Genomic DNA, 19,470 nt, shown 5'->3' with positions numbered 1-19,470 from the left:
GCCTCAGGTCACTGCTCCAGTATGGGTTTAATCTCTGGCCTGGGAACTTCTGAAAAAAAAAAAAAAAAAAGTTTAGGAGTTCCCGTCATGGCGCAGTGGAAACAAATCTGACTAGGAACCATGAGGTTGTAGGTTTAATCCCTGGCCTCGTTCAGTGGGTTAAAGATCTGGTGTTGCTGTGAGCTATGGTGTAGGTTGCAGACATGGCTTGGATCTGGCATTGCTGTGGCTGTGGTGTAACTCAGCAGCTACAGCTCTGATTTGACCCCTTGCCTGGGAACCTGAATATGCTGCAGGTGTGGTCCTAAAAAGCAAAAGCAAAAAAAAAAAAAGAATTAAAAAAAACGTTTAAAAAAATTTTGACCAAAGGAAAATCCATAAGCAATAGCTTATACAGAGGCACCAGGGACATCTTACCAACTATTGGTGCATAGCTGGCTGAACATTGGGCTCCAAGGGTCAACATGTGATAGAAGTTATGCAGCATAAAATTTGGTTAATACTAAAAAGGAATGATAACTATCATGCAGAAAATACACTTAATACAATAGGAAGTTAAATGAAAATGATGTAAAGTGGCATGTTGAATTTGATTTTTAACTGTAAAAATATGTAAAATAACAACTAGAAAGATATATTTAAATTATGACTGTTGTGTAAAGACAGTGATTTTCCTTAGTTTTCTGAAATTTCTCTAACATTACTGTTATTTTAATTCGACCATTGCAAATAATTTTTTTTAACCACATGGGATTTTTCTTCTTTCATATCAATTTGTTCCTTTTTTTTTTTTTTTTTTCTTTTTAGGGCTGCATCCTTGGCATATGAAGGTTCCCAGGGTAGGGGTTGAATTGGAGCTGTGGCTGTCAGCCTACGCCACAGGCACAGCCACAGCCATAGCAACACAGGACCCGAGCTGCGTCTGCAACCTACACCACAGCTCACAGCAATGCCGGATCCTTAACCCACTGAGCGAGGCCAGGGATGGAACCGGCAACCTCATGGTTCCTCGTTGGGTTCGTTTCCACTGCGCCACCACAGGAACTCCTAAATAAATTTATGTTAAACAATATCTTAACCAGGTTGAATCAAGTAAAGTTTCACCACTAAACACACATAATCCTCATTGTTATAGGTTTTGATATTATCGAATTTAAAATAGAAATATAGCAATAATATTTGTATGACCCTGGAGAACTCTTTATTGTTTTCAGTTGAGGATCTTTTCCTTCCTGGTAGCTTTGTGTTGCTTTGTGGAAAATGTAAATCATCCCTAGCAAATCGTCATTACTGCAAACCCTGTAAAAATCTTGACACAGGGAAGCTAGTAACAGACAAATAAGAGTGTATACATTACAATTAGAAGGTAATTTGTAGATATTTGAATTTTTTTCTCCAGCTTTAGTTATGAATTATGTTAAATCATGTGAACTGCTGGCATTTCACTGTTTTTAATTTACAAAAAGAGCAACACTGTATGGTTCAACACAATAGTTGAGACATTTCCCTAAATTATTCTGAACTGATTTTCTTCTTAACCCCTTGTGTATTAAGACTCTTTTCCCCTTCCCTAGGAAAACTCAGAAAGAAGAACATGGCTCACAGCCCGGACCTGCTCAAGCACAAGGAAGTCCTTTCCGTTCCATCAACATCCCTGAGCCTGTTCTTCCAAGTGAGGACTTTACAAACCTTCTGCCTTCTCAGGCCTATGAAAAAGGTACAGTTCACACATGGTATTGAATTAGCTGAGTATTTTTTCCTTGGTTCCTTGGACTTTAGTAACATTGAGAATAGGCTCACAACTTCCTTCCCTATTAGAGGAAAATGGGATATTGCTCAGATTTTTTCCTTTTACAACTGGAATTTAGAAGAGTCCAGAGGATCTAAGAGACTGGGAAAGTCGACCCAATTTTAAAAGACTTTCTTTTGGGGTAAAATATGAATTTGGATATTCTAAATTTCAAATGGATTAAAAGTTAGAAATTGTACAATATTACTGTATCAAACATAGGAGAAAAAATGTTTTAAAAATTATTCACTCTAGGAGTTCCCATTGTGGCTCAGCTGGTTATGGACCTGACATAGCCTCCATGAGGATACGGGGGTTCAATCCCCGGCCTTGCTCAGTGGGTTAAGGATCCACTGTTGCCATAAGCTGTGGCATAGGCTGCAGACGCAGCTCAGATCTGGTGGTGTTGTGGCTGGGGCATAGGCTGTAGCTGAGCTCCACTTTAGCCCCTAGCCCAGGAACTTCCATATGTTCCAGGTGCAGCTGTAAAAAGAAAAAAAAATTCACTCTAATAAATTGTTTTATTTTCTACTTCTTAATTCTTGTCTCTCTACATAGACATAAAATTGTGTTTTCTTTTTTTTTCCAGCAAAGATTTCACTAATATGAGAAAGTCATATCTGCCCTAACTGGCAAGCAGTGAAAAATGAGCTGGTGTTGTTTGTGGACTGAAATAGCTGCAGTCACATCCCTTATCTGAGAGATGATAGAAGAGATGTTAGAAAATAATTGCATAGGGCAGGGCTGAAGAAAACTGGCTTCCAAGGGATGTCTGTAACTATGTTCAGTTACATCTTTGCTGCATCTTTGTATCCGCAACAACTTACAGCAAAGTATTTTATATACAGGAGCATGAATTGTAGATACTAACAGTGTTTAGACGAATTTTTCTCTTTTGGGGGGTTTTCATGTACAAAGTCTCCAAAAGAGGCTCAGTGACGACTCAACCAATTGTTAGCTCCTCAAGGGCAGGACTGGTGGTTTTCTGTCCTTTTGGCTTAAGAAACAATGTGGCTCACGTATTGATAGGCAATAAATATGCTTTGGATAACTGAATTTAAAATCAGGAAGTTCCCGTTGTGGTGAAGTGGAAATAAATCCAACTAGTATCCATGAGGATGCGTGTTCAATCCCTGGCATCGCTCAGTGGGTTGGGGATCTGGCGTTGCCATGAGCTGTGGTGTAGGTCACGGAAGCAGCTCGGATGGGGCGTTGCTGTGGCCGTGGTGTAGGCCAGCAGCTATAGCTCTGATGCAATGCCTGGCCTGGGAACTTCTGTATGCCTTGGGTTTGTCCCTACAAAAAGTGAAAAAAAAACCTAAATAAAACAGCTTTTTTTTTTTTTTTTTGGTCTTTTAGGGCCATACCTGCAGCATATGGAAGTTCCCAGGATAGGGGTTGAATGGAGCTACAGCTGCTGGCCTACACCACAGCCACAGCAATGCAGGATCCAAGCTGAGTCTCCGAACTACAACACAGCTCAGGGCAAAGCCAGATCCTTAACCCACTAAGTGAAGCCAGGGATCAAACTCATGGATACTAGTGGGTTTCATTACCACTGAGCCATGATAAGAACTCCTCAAATGGCTTTTAATTGGTATTAACTTCAAAGTACAGATTTGCTTTTTTATTTTTACTGTTCTTTTTTTTTTGGCTGTGCCCACAGTTTATGGATGCTCCAAGGCCAGGGATCGAATCTGTGCCACAATAGTGACTTGAGCTGCTGTTGTGACAGTACCAGATCCTTAACCCACTGCACCACAAGGGAACTCCAGCTTTTTTATTTTTAGGTGGTACCCATGTGAGTAGTTATTTTAGAGACTCAGTAGGTGCAGCCTGGGAAAATTCACTTGATCCATCCAGGGAGTGGGTTTATTGCAGGTGGCTCTTCTTTTGAGCACGACCTAAATGAGTGATCTTATTAAGGAAGCATACAGAATCGGATTGGAAAGCAAAGGTCAGATCAGTGCCAAGTCTGGAGCAGATGATTATATTCACAAGATAAAAGATTAAAAGTTGTATTTGCAAAGTGCCGAGATGGATTTAAATTAGCCGTTTGGTAGCAAATTCTCCATCCTTCCTTGTTATGTAGGTTTGGCTTATATAACACAGTTTATTCTACAGAATTGCTACAGAAATTTTGGAATAATGTACCACAGTAAGACCTTCTGGATACGATCTGGTGGTAGGTTATGTTAAAACTCAGGGTCAAAGGATCAAACTTTTAGAAAGAGTTAGCTTACTCACTATTAATTATAAAGTGGTGCCACTGTTATCTACTGACCCCCAATTCAGTATCTTAAAATGGCAAACATTATGTCAGAGTTTGTCTGAATAAGGAATCTTGCACAGCTTAGCCGGAGCCTCTGGCTCAAGGTCTCTCATGAGATTGCAGTCAAGGTGGCTGTTCCACGACCCATTCATCCTTCCCCCATCCATTCATTTACCTACCCTTCCCTCCATGCATTCACCCCAGGGACTGATTTAGGAGGTGGGATGTCACAAAACAACAAAAATTCCTACCCTCATGGAGCTCTTGTTCTGAAGGAAGCAAACAATGAACAAGTCAAACAAACTATGTAGTATGTTAGATAGTAATACGAAGGCAATAAGGAAACACAGGTGTAATTTTAAAGAAGGTGCCAGGTAAAGACCTGAAAGAGGTGAGCATGTTTGTTTATGGATAGAGGAGGTGGCAAGAGAACAGCCTCAAGGTCCTGGTAGGAACATAACCGATGTGTTCAAGGAATAGCAAGACCAGTGGGGCTAAAGCAGAATGAATAGGGAGACAAAAGGAGATGAATTTTTATTATTATTATTATTATTTTTTGTCTTTTTGCCATTTCTTGGGCCGCTCCCACGGCATATGGAGGTTCCCAGGCTAGGGGTCTAACTGGAGCTGTAACTGCCAGCCTATGCCAGAGCCACAGCAACGAGGGATCCGAGCCGCGTCTGCAACCTACACCACAGCTCACGGCAACGCCGGATCGTCAACCCACTGAGCAAGGGCAGGGACCGAACCCGCAACCTCATGGTTCCTAGTCGGATTCGTTAACCACTGCGCCACGACGGGAACTCCAGGAGGTGAATTTTTAAAAAGAAAGAGGACAGCAGACGGGGCGGTGGGGGGCAGATATTTCAGAGCCTTAAGATCATTCTCAGACCTTCAGCCTTTGCACTGAAATGGGAAGCCACTGGAGGGCTAAACAGAGGTGCAACAGGGTCTGACTTACATTTTAATTAATTAATTAATTAATTCTTTTTATGGCCACACCCGTGGCATATGGAAGTTCCCAGGCTAGGCATGGAGTCAGAGTTGCAGCTGCCAGCCTACACCACAGACACAGCAATGCCAGATCCAAGCCACATCTGTGACCCACTCCACAGCTTGCAGTACCACCTATTCTTAACCCACCGATCGAGGTCAGGGATCAAACTGGCATTCTCAAGGACACTATATATTGGGTTCTTAAGCCACTGAGCCACAACCGGAACTTCTAATTTACAATTTAAAACCATCATTCTGGGAGTTCCAGCTGTGGCACAGTGGGTTAAGAATCCAACGGCAGCAGCTCAGGTCACTGCAGTGCCTCAGGTTTGATTCCTGGCCCAGCAAAGTTGGTTAAGGATCTAATGTTGCACAGCTGTGGGCTCAGATTCAATCCCTGGCCTGGAAACTTCCACATGCAGGGGTGGGCAGCCAAAACTAATAAAAGCATCCTTCTAGCTCTGCTCAGTATTACTATCCTCACCAGCATAGTTAAACAATAATATAGCTCTTACTGTATGCAGTTTAGAAATATTATCTGATTTCATTCTGATGATCATCTATGAGGTAAATACCACTTGTTATATCTTTTTAAAAGTAGAAAAATAGCACTTGCTACACTATATTGTAGTTTTTCTCTTTTTACTGCTCTTGCTCCCCCAGTAAAATGTGTGCTCTGTCAGTCTGCCCTAGTCCCTAGCTCATAGAGGGGGCCAGTCTGTGATAGTAGAGTGAATATTGATTGAAAGTTTTCCTTCCTCTGCAGCCCAAGAGTCCAGATCCATGCATGTAGGAGACAGTAATGTGAAGGGAATGATGGGTCCTGGTAAGTGGCTCTGCTTTGCATTCTCTTTTCTTCTAGTAATTCCAGGCTTTCCCTTCATCTACCTTTCCTGCTTCTACTCCCTCAGTCCCAAAGCAGGCATGAAAGAACTCAGGCAAGACAAAGCACTATGGTAACCAAGAGTCCAAAATACATGCTGGCATAGGTCAGTGACTCAATGAAACCCAAAGAGAGAGAAGGGGTAGGAAAGCTTAAGACAAAACCAGAATTCTTAGTTCCATTGGGCTCATTTCAATTACCAATGAATTAACATTTGCTGAGAGCTCCCAGGTGTAGGCAGCATGACATACATTTTCTATGGACCACACATTTCATAGTTTATGCAATTTAGAAGTTATTTAAGAGATAATCCACCAGAATTTTCTAAACTATTTCATCTTCCCTCCTTCCCTTCCTCCTGTCTTTTAGAAACTTACCATCATCAGGGTCAAGAAGGACAAATTCCAAAATAAGACATTGTCTTTGGCACCCTTCTTCCTCCTCTGTGTTTTCTTTCCTGGCGTGCTCTCCTGAAAGGAAGCAGATATGAGGAATCAATACATACTGCTATAAATTAATGACATTATTTTATAAATTTATTTTTTAAATGTCCTTATTTAGTAGGGATTTTAAACAAAGGGTAAAAACTGAATAGACTAGAAACAGAAAGGTGATACAAAGCCATCCTGAGAAAGAAAAATGGAGCTGGAGGAATCAGGCTGACTTCAGACTATACTACAAAGCTACAGTCATCAAAACCATATGGTACTGGCACAAAGATAGAAATATAGATCAGTGAAACAGGATAGAAAGACCAGAATTAAACACATGCACCTATAGTCAACTAATCTATGACAAAGGAGGCAAGAACATACAATGGAGAAAAGACAGTCCCTTCAATAAGTGGTGCTAGGAAAACTGGACAGCTATATGTAAAACAATGAAATTACAACACTTCCTAACACCACACACAAAAATAAACTCAAAAGGGATTAAAGACCTAAGAATAAGACTGGATACTATAAAACTCTTAGAGGAAAACATAGGCCAAACACTCTCTGACATAAACCACAGCAATATCTTCTCAGATCCACCTCCTAGAGTAATGATAATAAAAACAAAAATAAACAAATGGGACCTGATTAAACTAAAAAGTTTCTGCACAGCAAAGGAAACCCTAAACAAAATGAAAAGACAACCCACAGAATGGGAGAAAATCTTTGCAAATTAAGTGACTAACAAGGGATTAATCTCCAAAATATATAAACACCTCCTGCAGTTCAATACCAAAAAACCAAACAACCCCATCAAAAAATGGGCCAAAGATCTAAACAGACAATTCTCCAAAGAAGATATACAGATGGCCAAAAAACACATTAAAAGATGTTAGATATCACTAATTATTAGAGAAATGCAAATCAAAACTACTATGAGGTACCACCTTACGCTGGCCAGAATGGCCATCATCAAAAAAATCTACAAACAATAAATGCTGGAGAGGGTGTGGATAAAAGGGAACCCTATTACACTGTTGGTGGGAATGTAAATTCATGAAACCACTGTGGAAAATAGTATGGAGATTCCTCAGAAAACTAAAACTAGAATTACCATTTGACCCAGCAACCCCACTCCTGGGCATCTATCCAGAAAAAACCATGACTTGAAAAGATACATGTATTCCAATGTTCACTGCAACACTATATACAGTGGCCAAGTGATGGAAACAACCTAAATGTCTATCAACAGAGGAGTGGATCAAGAAGATGTGGTACATAGGCACAGTAGAATATTACTCAGACATTAAAAGGAAGAAAATAAACGGCATTTGCAGCAACATGGGTGGACCTAGAAATTATCATGTTAAGTGAAGTTAGTCAGACAGTGAGACACTAACATTATATGCTATCACTTACACATAGAATCTTTAAAAAAAAGGACCCAATAAACTTTGCATAACAGATACTGACTCACAGACTTTGAAAAACTTATGGTTTCCAAAGGAGACAGGTTGGTGGGTAGGGGGATGGCCTGGGGGTTTGGGATGGAAATGCTATAAAATTGGGTTGTGATGATTGTTGTACAACTATAAATGTAATAAAATTCATTGAGTTAAAAAAAATAAGTACTCTCTGAAGAAGAGAGACTCCCATGGTGCTTCTAGGCTTTTCTGGAGATAAGCTCCTGTAAATGTTTAGGTTGACAACTAATTATGCATCTTTCTCATATACATTAAAATAAATAGTATTTGAAACAAATAAAGTTACAATAAATGTACATGCTGTAAAAAAAAAAAACAGAGAAAGGTGATCCTTTGCAACTGTGGAGACTCTAATCTTTGATATATATTTAATCCTCGAGGGATAGCTGTACCCAAGCAGAGGCATAATATTGAAGAGTTAGTAACAAACACAATTTTTAAAAAAATCAGAACTTGACGGCAGATATTATTTTTCAGGAATGAACCCAACAACTCCAGAAGCAGAAGAAAACCTTAAGTCTTGCCTCTCGGCTGATATCCAACCCAAGGGCCATATCCCATCTGGTGTGTGGAGGCAGCCTAAGGATGGTAAAGAATGGGGCGAGGAATACGTCACGAAAGACCACCCAGATAAACTCAAGGAAACTGTCCAGGGCAGACACAGCTCCTTGGAAAATGTTTTATGTGAAACCTCTTTAGCTGGTAAGTTCCAAGGGGAAAAGTAGGCTGAAAATGTAAAGAACAGAAAACCTAAGGGCTGGAATCCTTGCATCTTAGATGCGGTGGACCTATGAGATCACCCAGCCTCAGGTTTCCTTTGGAGATGAACGAAAGTCTTTAGAGGTGAAGGGACTCACTGGAGGTCACATGGCCACCTGGGTATCCATGACATTTGGTAATGTAGTGCTTTGAAAAAAAGGCATAAGGCTAGTGGAGAAGAGGGCAGAATTTTGTGATCTATTTTATCAATGATATAGAATGTTTAACACAAGAATCTTGTATCAGAAGTCCACCAACAAAATGTTAAGCACTGCAGTGGGGTGTGTTCTCTCTTCCTCCTTTTTTCCCTCCTTTCCTTCAAGTCACAGATTATCACTGGGTACTTACCATATCTCAGACAATGGCATTTCCCTCAAACTCTTGCCAAAGGCAATTATTTTGTGGCTGCTCCTGTGGCATACAGAAGTTCCCAGGGCCAGGGATTAAACCCATGCCCCCACAGAAACCTGAGATGCTGCATTTGGATCCTTAGCCCACTGTGCCACAGTGAGAACTCCTGTGGGAGGTAACTTTTAATTTTTTAAATTATCAAATATATGAAAAATTCAATAATACTAAGAGGTTTATTATGAAGACCAGCAGCAACCACTTTAAATTCTTAGGACAGTTTTTTTCTGGAGCTTGCTTCCATGTTTTAAAAAGAGATTATGAGATGTTCAACATTGTTAATTATTAGAAAATGCAAATAAAAAACTACAATGATGTACCATCTCATTCCAGTCAGAATAGTCATCATTAGTCTAAAATAACAAATGCTGGAGAGAGTGTGGAGAAAAGGAACCCCTCCTACACTGTTGGTGGGAATGTAAATTGGTACAACCACTATAGAAAACAATATGGAGTTTCCTCAGAAAACTAAATATAGAACTACCATATGATCCAGCAATCCCACTCCTGGGCCTATATCTAGACAAAATTATAATTTGAAGATACATGCACCCTTATGTTCATAGCAGCACTGTTCACAATAGCCAAGGCATGGATCCAACCTCAGTGTCCACTGATAGATGAATGAATTAAGAAATGGTACATATATACATTGGAATACTACTCAGCCATAAAAAAGAACAAAATAATGCCATTCACAGCTACATGGATGCAACTAGAGCATCTCATACTAAGTGAAGTTAAGTCAGAAAGAGAAGGACAAATATCATATGATATCACTTATATGTGGAATCTAAAATACAGCACAAATGAACTTATCTACAAAACAGAAACAGAGTCATAGCATGGAGAACAGACTTGTGGTTGCCAAGGGGGATGCAGGAGAGAGTGGGATGGACAGGGGATTTGGGGTTAGTAGAAGCAAACTATCATATTTGGAATGGATAGACAATAAGGTCCTACTGTATAGCACAGAGAACTATTTCCAGTCTCCTGGGATAGACCATGGTGGAAAATAATATATAAAAAAAGGATGTATATGTTTGTATGACTGAGTCACTTGGCTGTGTGGCAGAGATTGGCACAACATTGTAAATCAACTATAAAAACATAAAAATAAAACAAAGCAAAAAAAATAGTTTATGCTGCTATTTTTTTCTATCAGTATTTAACTGATAGTTAATCTACATAGAGTAAAATTCAAAAAGCTTAAACTTGGGAGTTCCTGTTGTGGCTCCGTGGGTTAAACCCGACTAGTATCCATGAGGACATGGGTTCGATCCCTGGCCTCACTCAGTGGGTTAAGGATCTGGCAGTGCTGTGAGCTGTGTGGTGTAGGTCACAGGTGCACCTCAAATCCCATGTTGCTGTGGCTGTGGCTAGGCCTATAGCTGCAGCTCTGATTCAACCCTTAGCCTGGAAACTTCATGAGCTTCATGTATGACCCCAGGAAGAGGAAAAAAAAACACCTAAATTCATTGTCCCTCAGGTCATGATACACAGACCTGGATAACATAATAAATATATTAGTAATTCTAATAGAAATATTACCCCAAAAAGTTCTCTCATGCTCCTCTCCAGGCAATACCACTCCCTGAACTTCACTCTGACTTCATCGTAAATTAGCTGTGTCTGTTCTTGACACCATATAAATAGAACATGACCATGTGTTGTCTTTTGTGTCTGGCTTCTTTCTCTCAACATAATGTGTTGTGTGTAATTCATTCAGTAGTTTATCCCTTTTTATTAATCATACTGAATGAATTTATCATAATTTGTCCACTCTGTTGCTAGATATTTGGATTGTTTCCAGTGTAGGGCTATTATGAAGAAAACTGCTATGAATATTTCTGTACGAGTCTTTTTGTTTTAATTTAATGTAAGCCCTCATTTCCCTTGGGTATATACACAGGAGTGGACTCTCTAGATTATAGGATAGGATTATGTTTAGCTTTAAAAGAAAATGTCAGGCAGTTTTCCAAAGTGGTTGGAACATTTTATACTCTTACCAGAAAAGCATAAAGGTTCCAGTTGCTCCACATCCTTCTCAATATTTAGGATGGTCAGTCTTTTAAATGTGAACCATTCTTATGGGTGTGTCCTGGTATCATATTGTAGTTTTAAGTTGCATTTCCCTGAGGACTAATGATGTCGAGCATCTTTTCATAGCTTATTGGCTATTGGCATAATTTCTTTTATGAAGTACCTATTTAGGTCCTTTGTCCACCTTATAAATTGAGTTACCTTTTTATTCTCTATTAATAGGATTTCTTAATATATTTTGGGTATGAGTGCTCTGTCAGGTAGATGTGTTGAGAATATTTTATTCCATTCTGTGGCTTGCCTTTCACTGTTAATAGTCTTTTGAGGAATAGATGTTTCTAATTTTAATGAAGTTCAACTTATCAATTTTTAACTTTTAAAAGAGTTTGTGACTGGGAGTTCCCTGGTGGCCTAGTGGTCAAAGATTAGCCCAGGAACTTCTGCTTACGGTGCAGGAATGGCCAAAAAAAAAAAAAAAAAAAAGCTTATGACTTACATATCCTTGTAAGAAATTTTTGCCTATTATAATGTTATAAAGATATTCTAGTATGTTTTCTTGTAAAATCTTTATAGTTTTAGATTTCACATGTCGGTCTATGACTTATCTTGAATAAATTTTGATGTGTGGTGTGAGGAAGGAGTTCAGGGTCTTTTCTTTTCCGATATGGTTATCCAGTTATTTCAACTCCATTTATTGAAGCTGAATTCCTTTCCATATTGAATTGCATAGAGAGAGTCAAGTGATCATAATTCTAGACTCTATAATCTTTATTCCACTTAGTAAAGAAGTGACATTGTGACAGTATTGATCTGCCAAGCAAAGACCATGGTATATGCTTCCCTTTATATAGGTCTTCTTTAACTTTTCTTAGCAATGTAACAGACAATACATCATTTCCTTTTTTTTTTTTTAAGCATTTTCCCTAGAGACCTCTGTTATCCTCCTCCATTCTGGCGCATCACACTGCTGCCCTCCTGAGACTTCTCGGTTTTCCTGGGAATTCTCTTCAAATTTCTATGTTAGATTCCTATTGGGGATTTTGGCAGGGGCGGGGGTTACATATCCTTCTTGGTTTCTTGGTTTACTTCTTGTTTTGATGGAACGAAAAGTAGTCCAGTAGCTTCCACATAACTGATCATTTAAATATAAAACCATGTTCCACCATGATTATGAATCAATTATTTCCTTGTCTTCTAACTTCTAATGTTGCTAATGAAAAGTCCAATACCAGTCTAATCTCCAGTCCTGATTGTTCTTCTCTCTGATAACTTTTAGGATCGTCTCTTTACCTTTGGTGTGCTAAAGTTTCACAGCAATGTGGTACACCTTACAATGACATGAGAGTCTTTTTCATTAATTACACTGAGGGCAATGGGCTCTTTCCTCTGGAAATATATCCCTGGTATTTCTTTCTATTATTTATTTGGTAATATCTTCTTATTCATTTCTTTCTTTTCTCTGAAACTTCTACTAAGGTGATGTTGGATCTCCTGGATTGATTTTTTCCACTATTATTTTTTCCAATATATCTTCTTTCTAGTTTTTTTGGAGGGGTGGGGTGGATAGGCAGGAGATTTCCTTGGCTTTATCTTCTAGTCTTTTTATTTTTTAAAGAAATGCCAAAAAGTTTCTTTTTTGGATTATTCTTTTTTAAAAAAAACAGCATCCTGAAATTATTAAATGCCAGAATTTTTTGGTAACTCTTTGAGGACATTCATTATAAAATTTTTTAAAAGTTTTCTTTTGTTTCTTTCATTCTTTCTACTTTATTCATTGTTCCCCCCTCCTCCTTTTAAAAAAAATACGTGTAAATGCTTTTTTCTTCTCTTTCTTTAAGGTGTAATTTTTTTTTCTTCCTTTTTTTGGCCACCCCACGGCATGTAGAGTTCCCAAGCTAGGGATCAGACCCGAGCCATAGTTGTAACTTACACCAAAGCTGTGGCAGCACTGGATCCTTAACCCACTGTGCTAGGCCAGGGATTGAATCTGCACCCTGGCACTACAGAGATGCCCCCAATTCCTGCACCACAGCAGGAACTTCTATGGTATAAGATTGATTCAAATGTCTGAGGATTCTTAGCTAATTATTTGTATTCAAGAAAGAGATCCTAAATAAAAAGAAACTTGATGGGAACTCCCTTATGGTGCAATGGGTTAAGGGCCTGGTATTGTTACTGCAGCAGCCCAAGTTGCTGCTGTTTGGTGGGTTTGATCCCTGGTCTGGGAACTTCCATGTGCTTGGGGGCAGCCAAAAAGAAAGAAACTTGAACATTCTGTGTTGGTCTAGCTTATCCTATAAGTGGGCTTCATTATCTGCTAATCAAGTGGAAAATTAACTTTTTGATAGGTGATCTCTTTTTTTGGCTGTGCCTGCACCTGTCCAAGCTGCTGAAGTGACAACACCAGGTCCTTAACCCACTGCACCACAAGGGATCTCCCCATAGGTGACCTCTTTATGTCAGTGTTTGAAGATATTTTTTGCTTGGGCAGTTTAGATCCTCCAGTCTGCTGTCTGAACAATATAAATCTGGCTGCTGGCATATCGGGACATGCAAGAGGAGGGGCTGAGGGGAGTGACACTGTTCAGTCTGCAAGCCTGTCTGAGTCCCTTTGTTCTCAGTTTAGCATCTCAGTTCTGCCCTTTACTATGTCGGATGCTTTTAGCCCAGACACCAGAGCCTGGGCTTCTCTAATTTTCCTCATTTCACATGGGATGGAAATGAGAAAGCCATCTGGCATAGGGTTGGGGACCTAGCGGTTCAATTGAACTTTGTGTAGACTATTTCTTCTGTTCAGCATTGCCCATTATTTGTACTTTCTGTGATGCCTGGGTGCCTCCAATCCGTGAGACTTTCTGCTTCTTGGCAGATTTCCCATCTGCAGATGAAAACACCAAAGCGTTCTGTGCCCTTTATTCTGCTAAAGTAATAATCATGTCTCTATTCTGTTTTCCATCTTCCAAAGACTTGAGTGTCGCTTTATATTGCTTTCAATATCTTTTTATTGCTTTCTATCTTTTAATAGGGTTTCAGGGAAGAGTGGTTAACAAAAATCCCCTCCTTGCTTTGTTTTTAAAGCTAAAAGACAGACTGTGGCTCTAGAACTGCTTGAATCAGAAAGAAAATATGTCATCAACATCTCTCTGATCCTGAAGATCAAGGCAACATTCCAGGGGTCAGATGGAAAGAGGAATTCCAAAGAGAGAAGGTATCCATGTATTCATTGCCTTTGCTTTTCAGATTGATTAAAATTTAAGGTAAGTTGTTTACTGTTTCCACTTTGGGAATCTGGGACCTGTAAAGTGTTCCAGAAATAGTCTTTGAAAAGAGACTAAGCAGTGACAGTAGGTCACAACCCCTGGCAAGTCTCCAATATAGATTTTGAGCAGATAAGAAAATGAGAGTAGTCTGGGGCTTTCAGTGTCCCTGATGTGTCTGTTACAAACCTAAAAGGGGAATAAAGACTACAGTGAGAGAGGGTGTTCCTGTCGTGGCTCAGTGGTTAATGAATCTGACTGGGAACCATAAGGTTGCGGGTTCAATCCCTGGCCTCGCTCAGTGGGTTAAGGATCCCGAGTTGCTGTGAGCTGTGGTGGAGGTTGCAGACGAGGCTCGGATCCTGAGTTGCTGTGGCTCTGATGTGGGCCGGTGGCTACAGCTCCGATTCGACCCCTAGCCTGGGAACCTCCATATGCTATGGGAGTGGCCCCAAAAATGGCAAAAAGACAAAAAAAAAATTAAAAACCATCAGACCATCCTCAGTGAAAATAAGGTTATGGTTACTTCCCATATCCATGATAATGCTATTCACATTAGTTATTTCCCAAGCTAACCCTTTTTTTTTTGTTTGTTTTCATAGCCCAAGAAGAGAAAAGCTTCAGCTCAGTATTCTTAGTGCAAATATGAAATCTCTGGTTCTAATTTTTGCACTGGTGCCCTTTTCCTACCTGGCATTAGATTTTCATCCTCCTTCTTCATGTGCTGTTTATTCTTTTTTTCTAAGCTTTCTGAAGCCTCCATGTGTACTTTATTTAAATAGACCAGCTGAATGAAATAGAAAACAGAATGAGATTATTCCTCTTCCCTATTGGTGTTTTTTCTCCCACGTGAACATGAAAATACATTTATTAACATTTACTCTTTCCCATCACAAACCACAAACCTTTAGAACTTTCCACCCCATTGAAAAGTCACCTGGGGGTGAAAAACACCATCCATCACAACTACCGACCTGATGCTCAAACCTCAGGTTGCCACGTCTTCTCAAACCTGTAAAAATAATATGTTAGGTTTTCCTTAGAAAAAAGGTGAATCACTCAGGAGACTCCTCAGGCTGTTTCAAGCCAGCCCAGCCCCAGGCCCGGCTGGAAAGGCCAGACGCTGCAGGGGCACAGCTGCCTGCTGAAGCCAGAGAGGAATGTGCGGGCTGCTGTCCAACTGTAGGAGGATGGTAGAAGTTGGAGTTCTTGGCTTTTTCTGGTCTGATTCACCCAGATAGAGCCACGACCTCAGGTTCAAACAGTCCTGTCTGAACCCTTGTTGGGAGGGCAAAGTCAGGTGGCAGGACTGCCAGTTAGTTTTATAAACTAAGCTACAGGGCCAGGGCCACCAAGAACTTACCAAACTTAAGGCTGCATGCTTCAGATCACCACCAGGTGGCACATGTTTCAATTATAGATCTTCTCACATCTGGTTACATCTTAAAGCTGAAGCTCAGGAGTAATTTTGACCTAATACTGAACTGGCACCAATTTGTTATTAATTTACAACTAAAACTCTATTTTCATTGATTGCTTTTCTTTTCTTTCCCATTGCTTAAGTACTGTATTGTGGGAATTGAAATTACTCTGAAGGCTTTAGAAAGAATAAACTACTCATGTTGCCATAATCTCACCCCTGGTAAGGAACAGAAAATAGGTGAGCACTTAACACGTTTGTCTTAATGAAAAAGTCATCTTAATGAAAAGGTCTGGCTCTAGGTAAAGTAGTGAAATAAATTGTGTCTCTGCTTCTTGCCTTTCTCCCTCCCGTCTCCACTTCCTAGCTCATCTATCTCCTCCACTCTTTGCCGATTTCAAATATTATCCTTATGAAATGAAAAAAAAAATTAAAGCATGTTTTCCATATTGGGTACAGAATCTACCACAATCATTGCTCTTTATATAACTGACATGCCTCCATGAAACTTGATGGGAGCATTAGCCTTTTCTGACCCCACCCTGAAACCTCACACTGTTACCCCAGCGGACAGAGGAGGCACCTGGACCCCAGTAGAGTTACCAGCTGTTCATCTCGGCAAGTACACTGGTCACAGCATAGCAGAAGACTTTCTTGAAAGAAAAGGGAAGGGAAGGGAAGAAGGGAGGGAAGGACAAAGAAAGGACAAGAAGAAAGGGAGTTCCTGTTGTGGCTTAGCTATAAAGAACCCGACTAGAATTCATGAGGATGCAGGTTCAATTCCTGGCCTCGCTCAGTGGGCTAAGTATCCAGCATTGCCGTGAGCTGTGGCGTAGCTTGCAGATGGGGCTCAAAGCTGTCGTGGCTGTGGCTGTGGCTGTGGAGTAGGCTGGCAGCTCCAGCTCCAATTAGCCTGGAAACTTCCATACGGTGTATGTGTGGCCCTAAAAAGCAAAAAAAAAAAAAGATAATCCAAGACATATTATATAACCTGTACTGAAAACCCATCACAAACTCAGATCTCACGAAGGTGCCCTAATATCTCTCAATGTCACACTATATTACCCAAAGTCACTGTCAGCCTCAGGGTGGGGCAGATGTGTCACATCCAGCGCTGTCACTGGTACAGTGTTTCACTCTTTCAGTTCGCTCAGTTGTGCTTTCCTCCATCAGCTGTATGGTCTTCTCCCAGTCAGACTGTCTCCCAGCCACCTTCCGAACTCCCTGTGGTCTGGACAGGGATTACTTAGCTCTTCTGAGCACAGGTCAGGGGGCTTTACTTCTGTGCTTAGAGACCAGCTGGCTCCACACCCGTGGAAACTCTTGGCTCAGGAGGCGGGGTGGGGAGTGGCAGAGGGAAGTGGGAAGAATCCTTGCATCTTTCCATGGGACGCTGGTTCTCCTACTCCAGCATTTATGTGTCTTCTCTGAGCTACAGCCATGGGGCAGTTTTCTTTGCTTGGAGATGGGTTGAAAAAAACCTCCTCTCAAACTGGCTTCCTTCCTACTGTTCTTAACAAAAGTCCACTTGTTTGGGATTGAAAAAAGCATCTCAATTGTCCACTGATTTACTCTGAGTAGACCCTGAGGAAATAGCCAAATAAGTTTGGCTCTCAGCCACTAGCAAGACATCATTTTCATCTTTGTTAAACTTGAGTCTCGAAAGCACAGGGGCCCTACTCTCAGTTCCTCTCTTACCAAGCTAGAGCTGAAATCCTTGCTTGACTCCACAAGACTCCATTTCTTCCTTCTTCCCTGTAGGCCTCTGAGCACCCCCGTCTCCTTCCTCTCATGATTCTCTTTCTGCCTCTCCTCTCCATCCCATCCTTCACTGACTTTTCTCTTCTTCCCTTCATTTCTTCTGAAAAAAATCAGACACACTGAGATGGGGGGAGAGGGATGTGAATGTTAAGGGGGCCCAGGAAAACTCCCAGGATTAACAGGCCAGGCCTAAACTGTAGCCTCCCTAACAAGACTCCACCCTTGCCCAGATTCCTCTTAGAAACTGAAGGAGAGGGGAAAAGAACACTTTAATCCCCTGAGCTTTCAGTTGCCAGCTTTAAACAAAAGCTTCCTTCCCTAAGCACAGTCTACTACCCAGAAGCTAAGAATAAGCAAGTGCCACCTTCGTGCCGTCCCCTGCAACATTAATTAGAATGAACTATATGCACATGAAGTGGGAATAACTTTAAACATTGAAAAAGATTGCCCTTAAAATTTCCATGGTCACATAAATAAGAGTGTGCCAGCTGAGCTTTAAAAAGGCCATTCAAGAGATGCACTGCTTACTAGTTCAATACACATTTGTGTGGGAGCCATCAGCAAAGGGGTCTCTTTATGTCTTTATGGTCTGATATCTGCTGTGAGGTCAACAATGACAAACTTTTTTTTTTTTTTTGTCTTTTTGCCTCTTCTAGGGCCGCTTCCCGCAGCATATGGAGATTCCCAGGTTAGGGGTCAAATCGGAGCTTTAGCCACCGGCCTACACCACAGCCACGGCAACGCCGGATCCGTAACCCACTGAGCAAGGCCAGGGATCGAACCGGCAACCTCATGGTTCCTAGTCGGATTCATTAACCACTGCGCTACGACAGGAACTCCAAACTTTTTTTTTTAATCCAAGATACAGACCTGTGACTCAGAATATTTTCAATGGGAAAATGGGTCCCCCTCCATATATTCTTGTAGAGCCTTTTCTTTTGTACACCTGGTTTGTGTTATCCTCTCTCTATTCTGTTTCAAGCCTCTTCCCTGGCTCTTTACGGTACCTTGTCCAGCAGCACCTGGATTTGCTTCATGCTCTGCAGGAAAGGGTCTTGAAGTGGCCACGCCAAGGAGTCCTGGGAGATTTATTCCTTAAGTTAACAAATGATGAGGTAAGCTTTTTTCTTTAAATCCTTTAAAAACTTGAATTTATGCACCTGTGTCTCCCTTGTCTGTTTCTCTTAATGAAGAATCTAGAATCAGGGAGTTTCAGGGTCAGGGGAACTCCTGAGATATAGTCTAACCTTCTTGTTCTAGAGATAATGAAATAAAGTTCAGAGAAAAGACTTGGCTGAAATCAGCCAGCTATCTAAACACTTATGGATCTGTGACTAGAACCCAAGTCCTTTAACTTCCAGTTCATCACTGTCCGCTGTACTATAATTGCCCCATTGAAATGCACAAGTGCGTGTGTGTGTTTGTATATAAATATATATATGAATGTACGAGTGCATATGTGTGTTTGTATATAAATATATATAAATGCACTAATATATACATATATGCGTATAAATATATGAAGGTTCATATATAATTTCATTTCTTTTTTTGGCCACGTCCACGGCATGTGAAAGTTCCCAGGCCAGGGATCGAACCTGCACCACAGCAGTGACCCAAGCCCCTGCAGTGACAATGCTGGATCCTTAACTTGCTGTGCCACAAGATAACTTCTAACAATTTCATTTCTTAAGAGATTTTTAAAAATGTGACGGGCAGCTATTTGTCTGGAATGTTTTTGTTTTCACATCCCTTGGAGAATGGATGCTAAGTTTTGAAATCTCTATAATGTTCTTCAAAGAAAATATTATCCAGACCACAAGTTGCAACCTCGGATGCTTACTGGCCCAGACAATGACATTAATGAGTGGAGGTGAATACTGAACTTACTACAGTGTGGACTGCTGGGAAGTCGGCTTAAGTGGAGCACATATGCTTTTCTACAATGAATAGTTACTCAGTTT

At 40.6% G+C, this 19,470-nt stretch overlaps 1 protein-coding gene and 1 long non-coding RNA gene across 3 annotated transcripts in view; one reads left to right on the top strand and one right to left on the bottom strand.

Moving 5' to 3' along the window:
- The window catches only part of ARHGEF33 (Rho guanine nucleotide exchange factor 33), a 75,829-nt gene that overhangs the window by 38,884 nt on the left and 17,475 nt on the right, over positions 1-19,470 (top strand). For both annotated transcript variants that reach the window (XM_047782236.1, XM_047782237.1), the window contains exons 7-11: positions 1,575-1,717; positions 5,824-5,883; positions 8,336-8,560; positions 14,147-14,276; positions 18,489-18,621. In XM_047782236.1, the coding sequence (XP_047638192.1) occupies positions 1,575-1,717; positions 5,824-5,883; positions 8,336-8,560; positions 14,147-14,276; positions 18,489-18,621 (691 nt within the window). The remainder of the gene's footprint in view (positions 1-1,574; positions 1,718-5,823; positions 5,884-8,335; positions 8,561-14,146; positions 14,277-18,488; positions 18,622-19,470) is intronic.
- Positions 21-15,106, bottom strand: LOC125128144 (uncharacterized). Its single transcript, XR_007135154.1, has 3 exons — positions 15,016-15,106; positions 6,318-6,410; positions 21-49 (listed from the first exon to the last, which is right to left on the bottom strand). It is a non-coding gene; the product is annotated as an uncharacterized LOC125128144 (long non-coding RNA).

This window comes from Phacochoerus africanus, chromosome 5 (assembly GCF_016906955.1).
Source record: "Phacochoerus africanus isolate WHEZ1 chromosome 5, ROS_Pafr_v1, whole genome shotgun sequence".
Lineage (NCBI taxonomy): Eukaryota > Metazoa > Chordata > Mammalia > Artiodactyla > Suidae > Phacochoerus > Phacochoerus africanus.
This window is presented reverse-complemented; position numbering and strand designations above follow the sequence as displayed.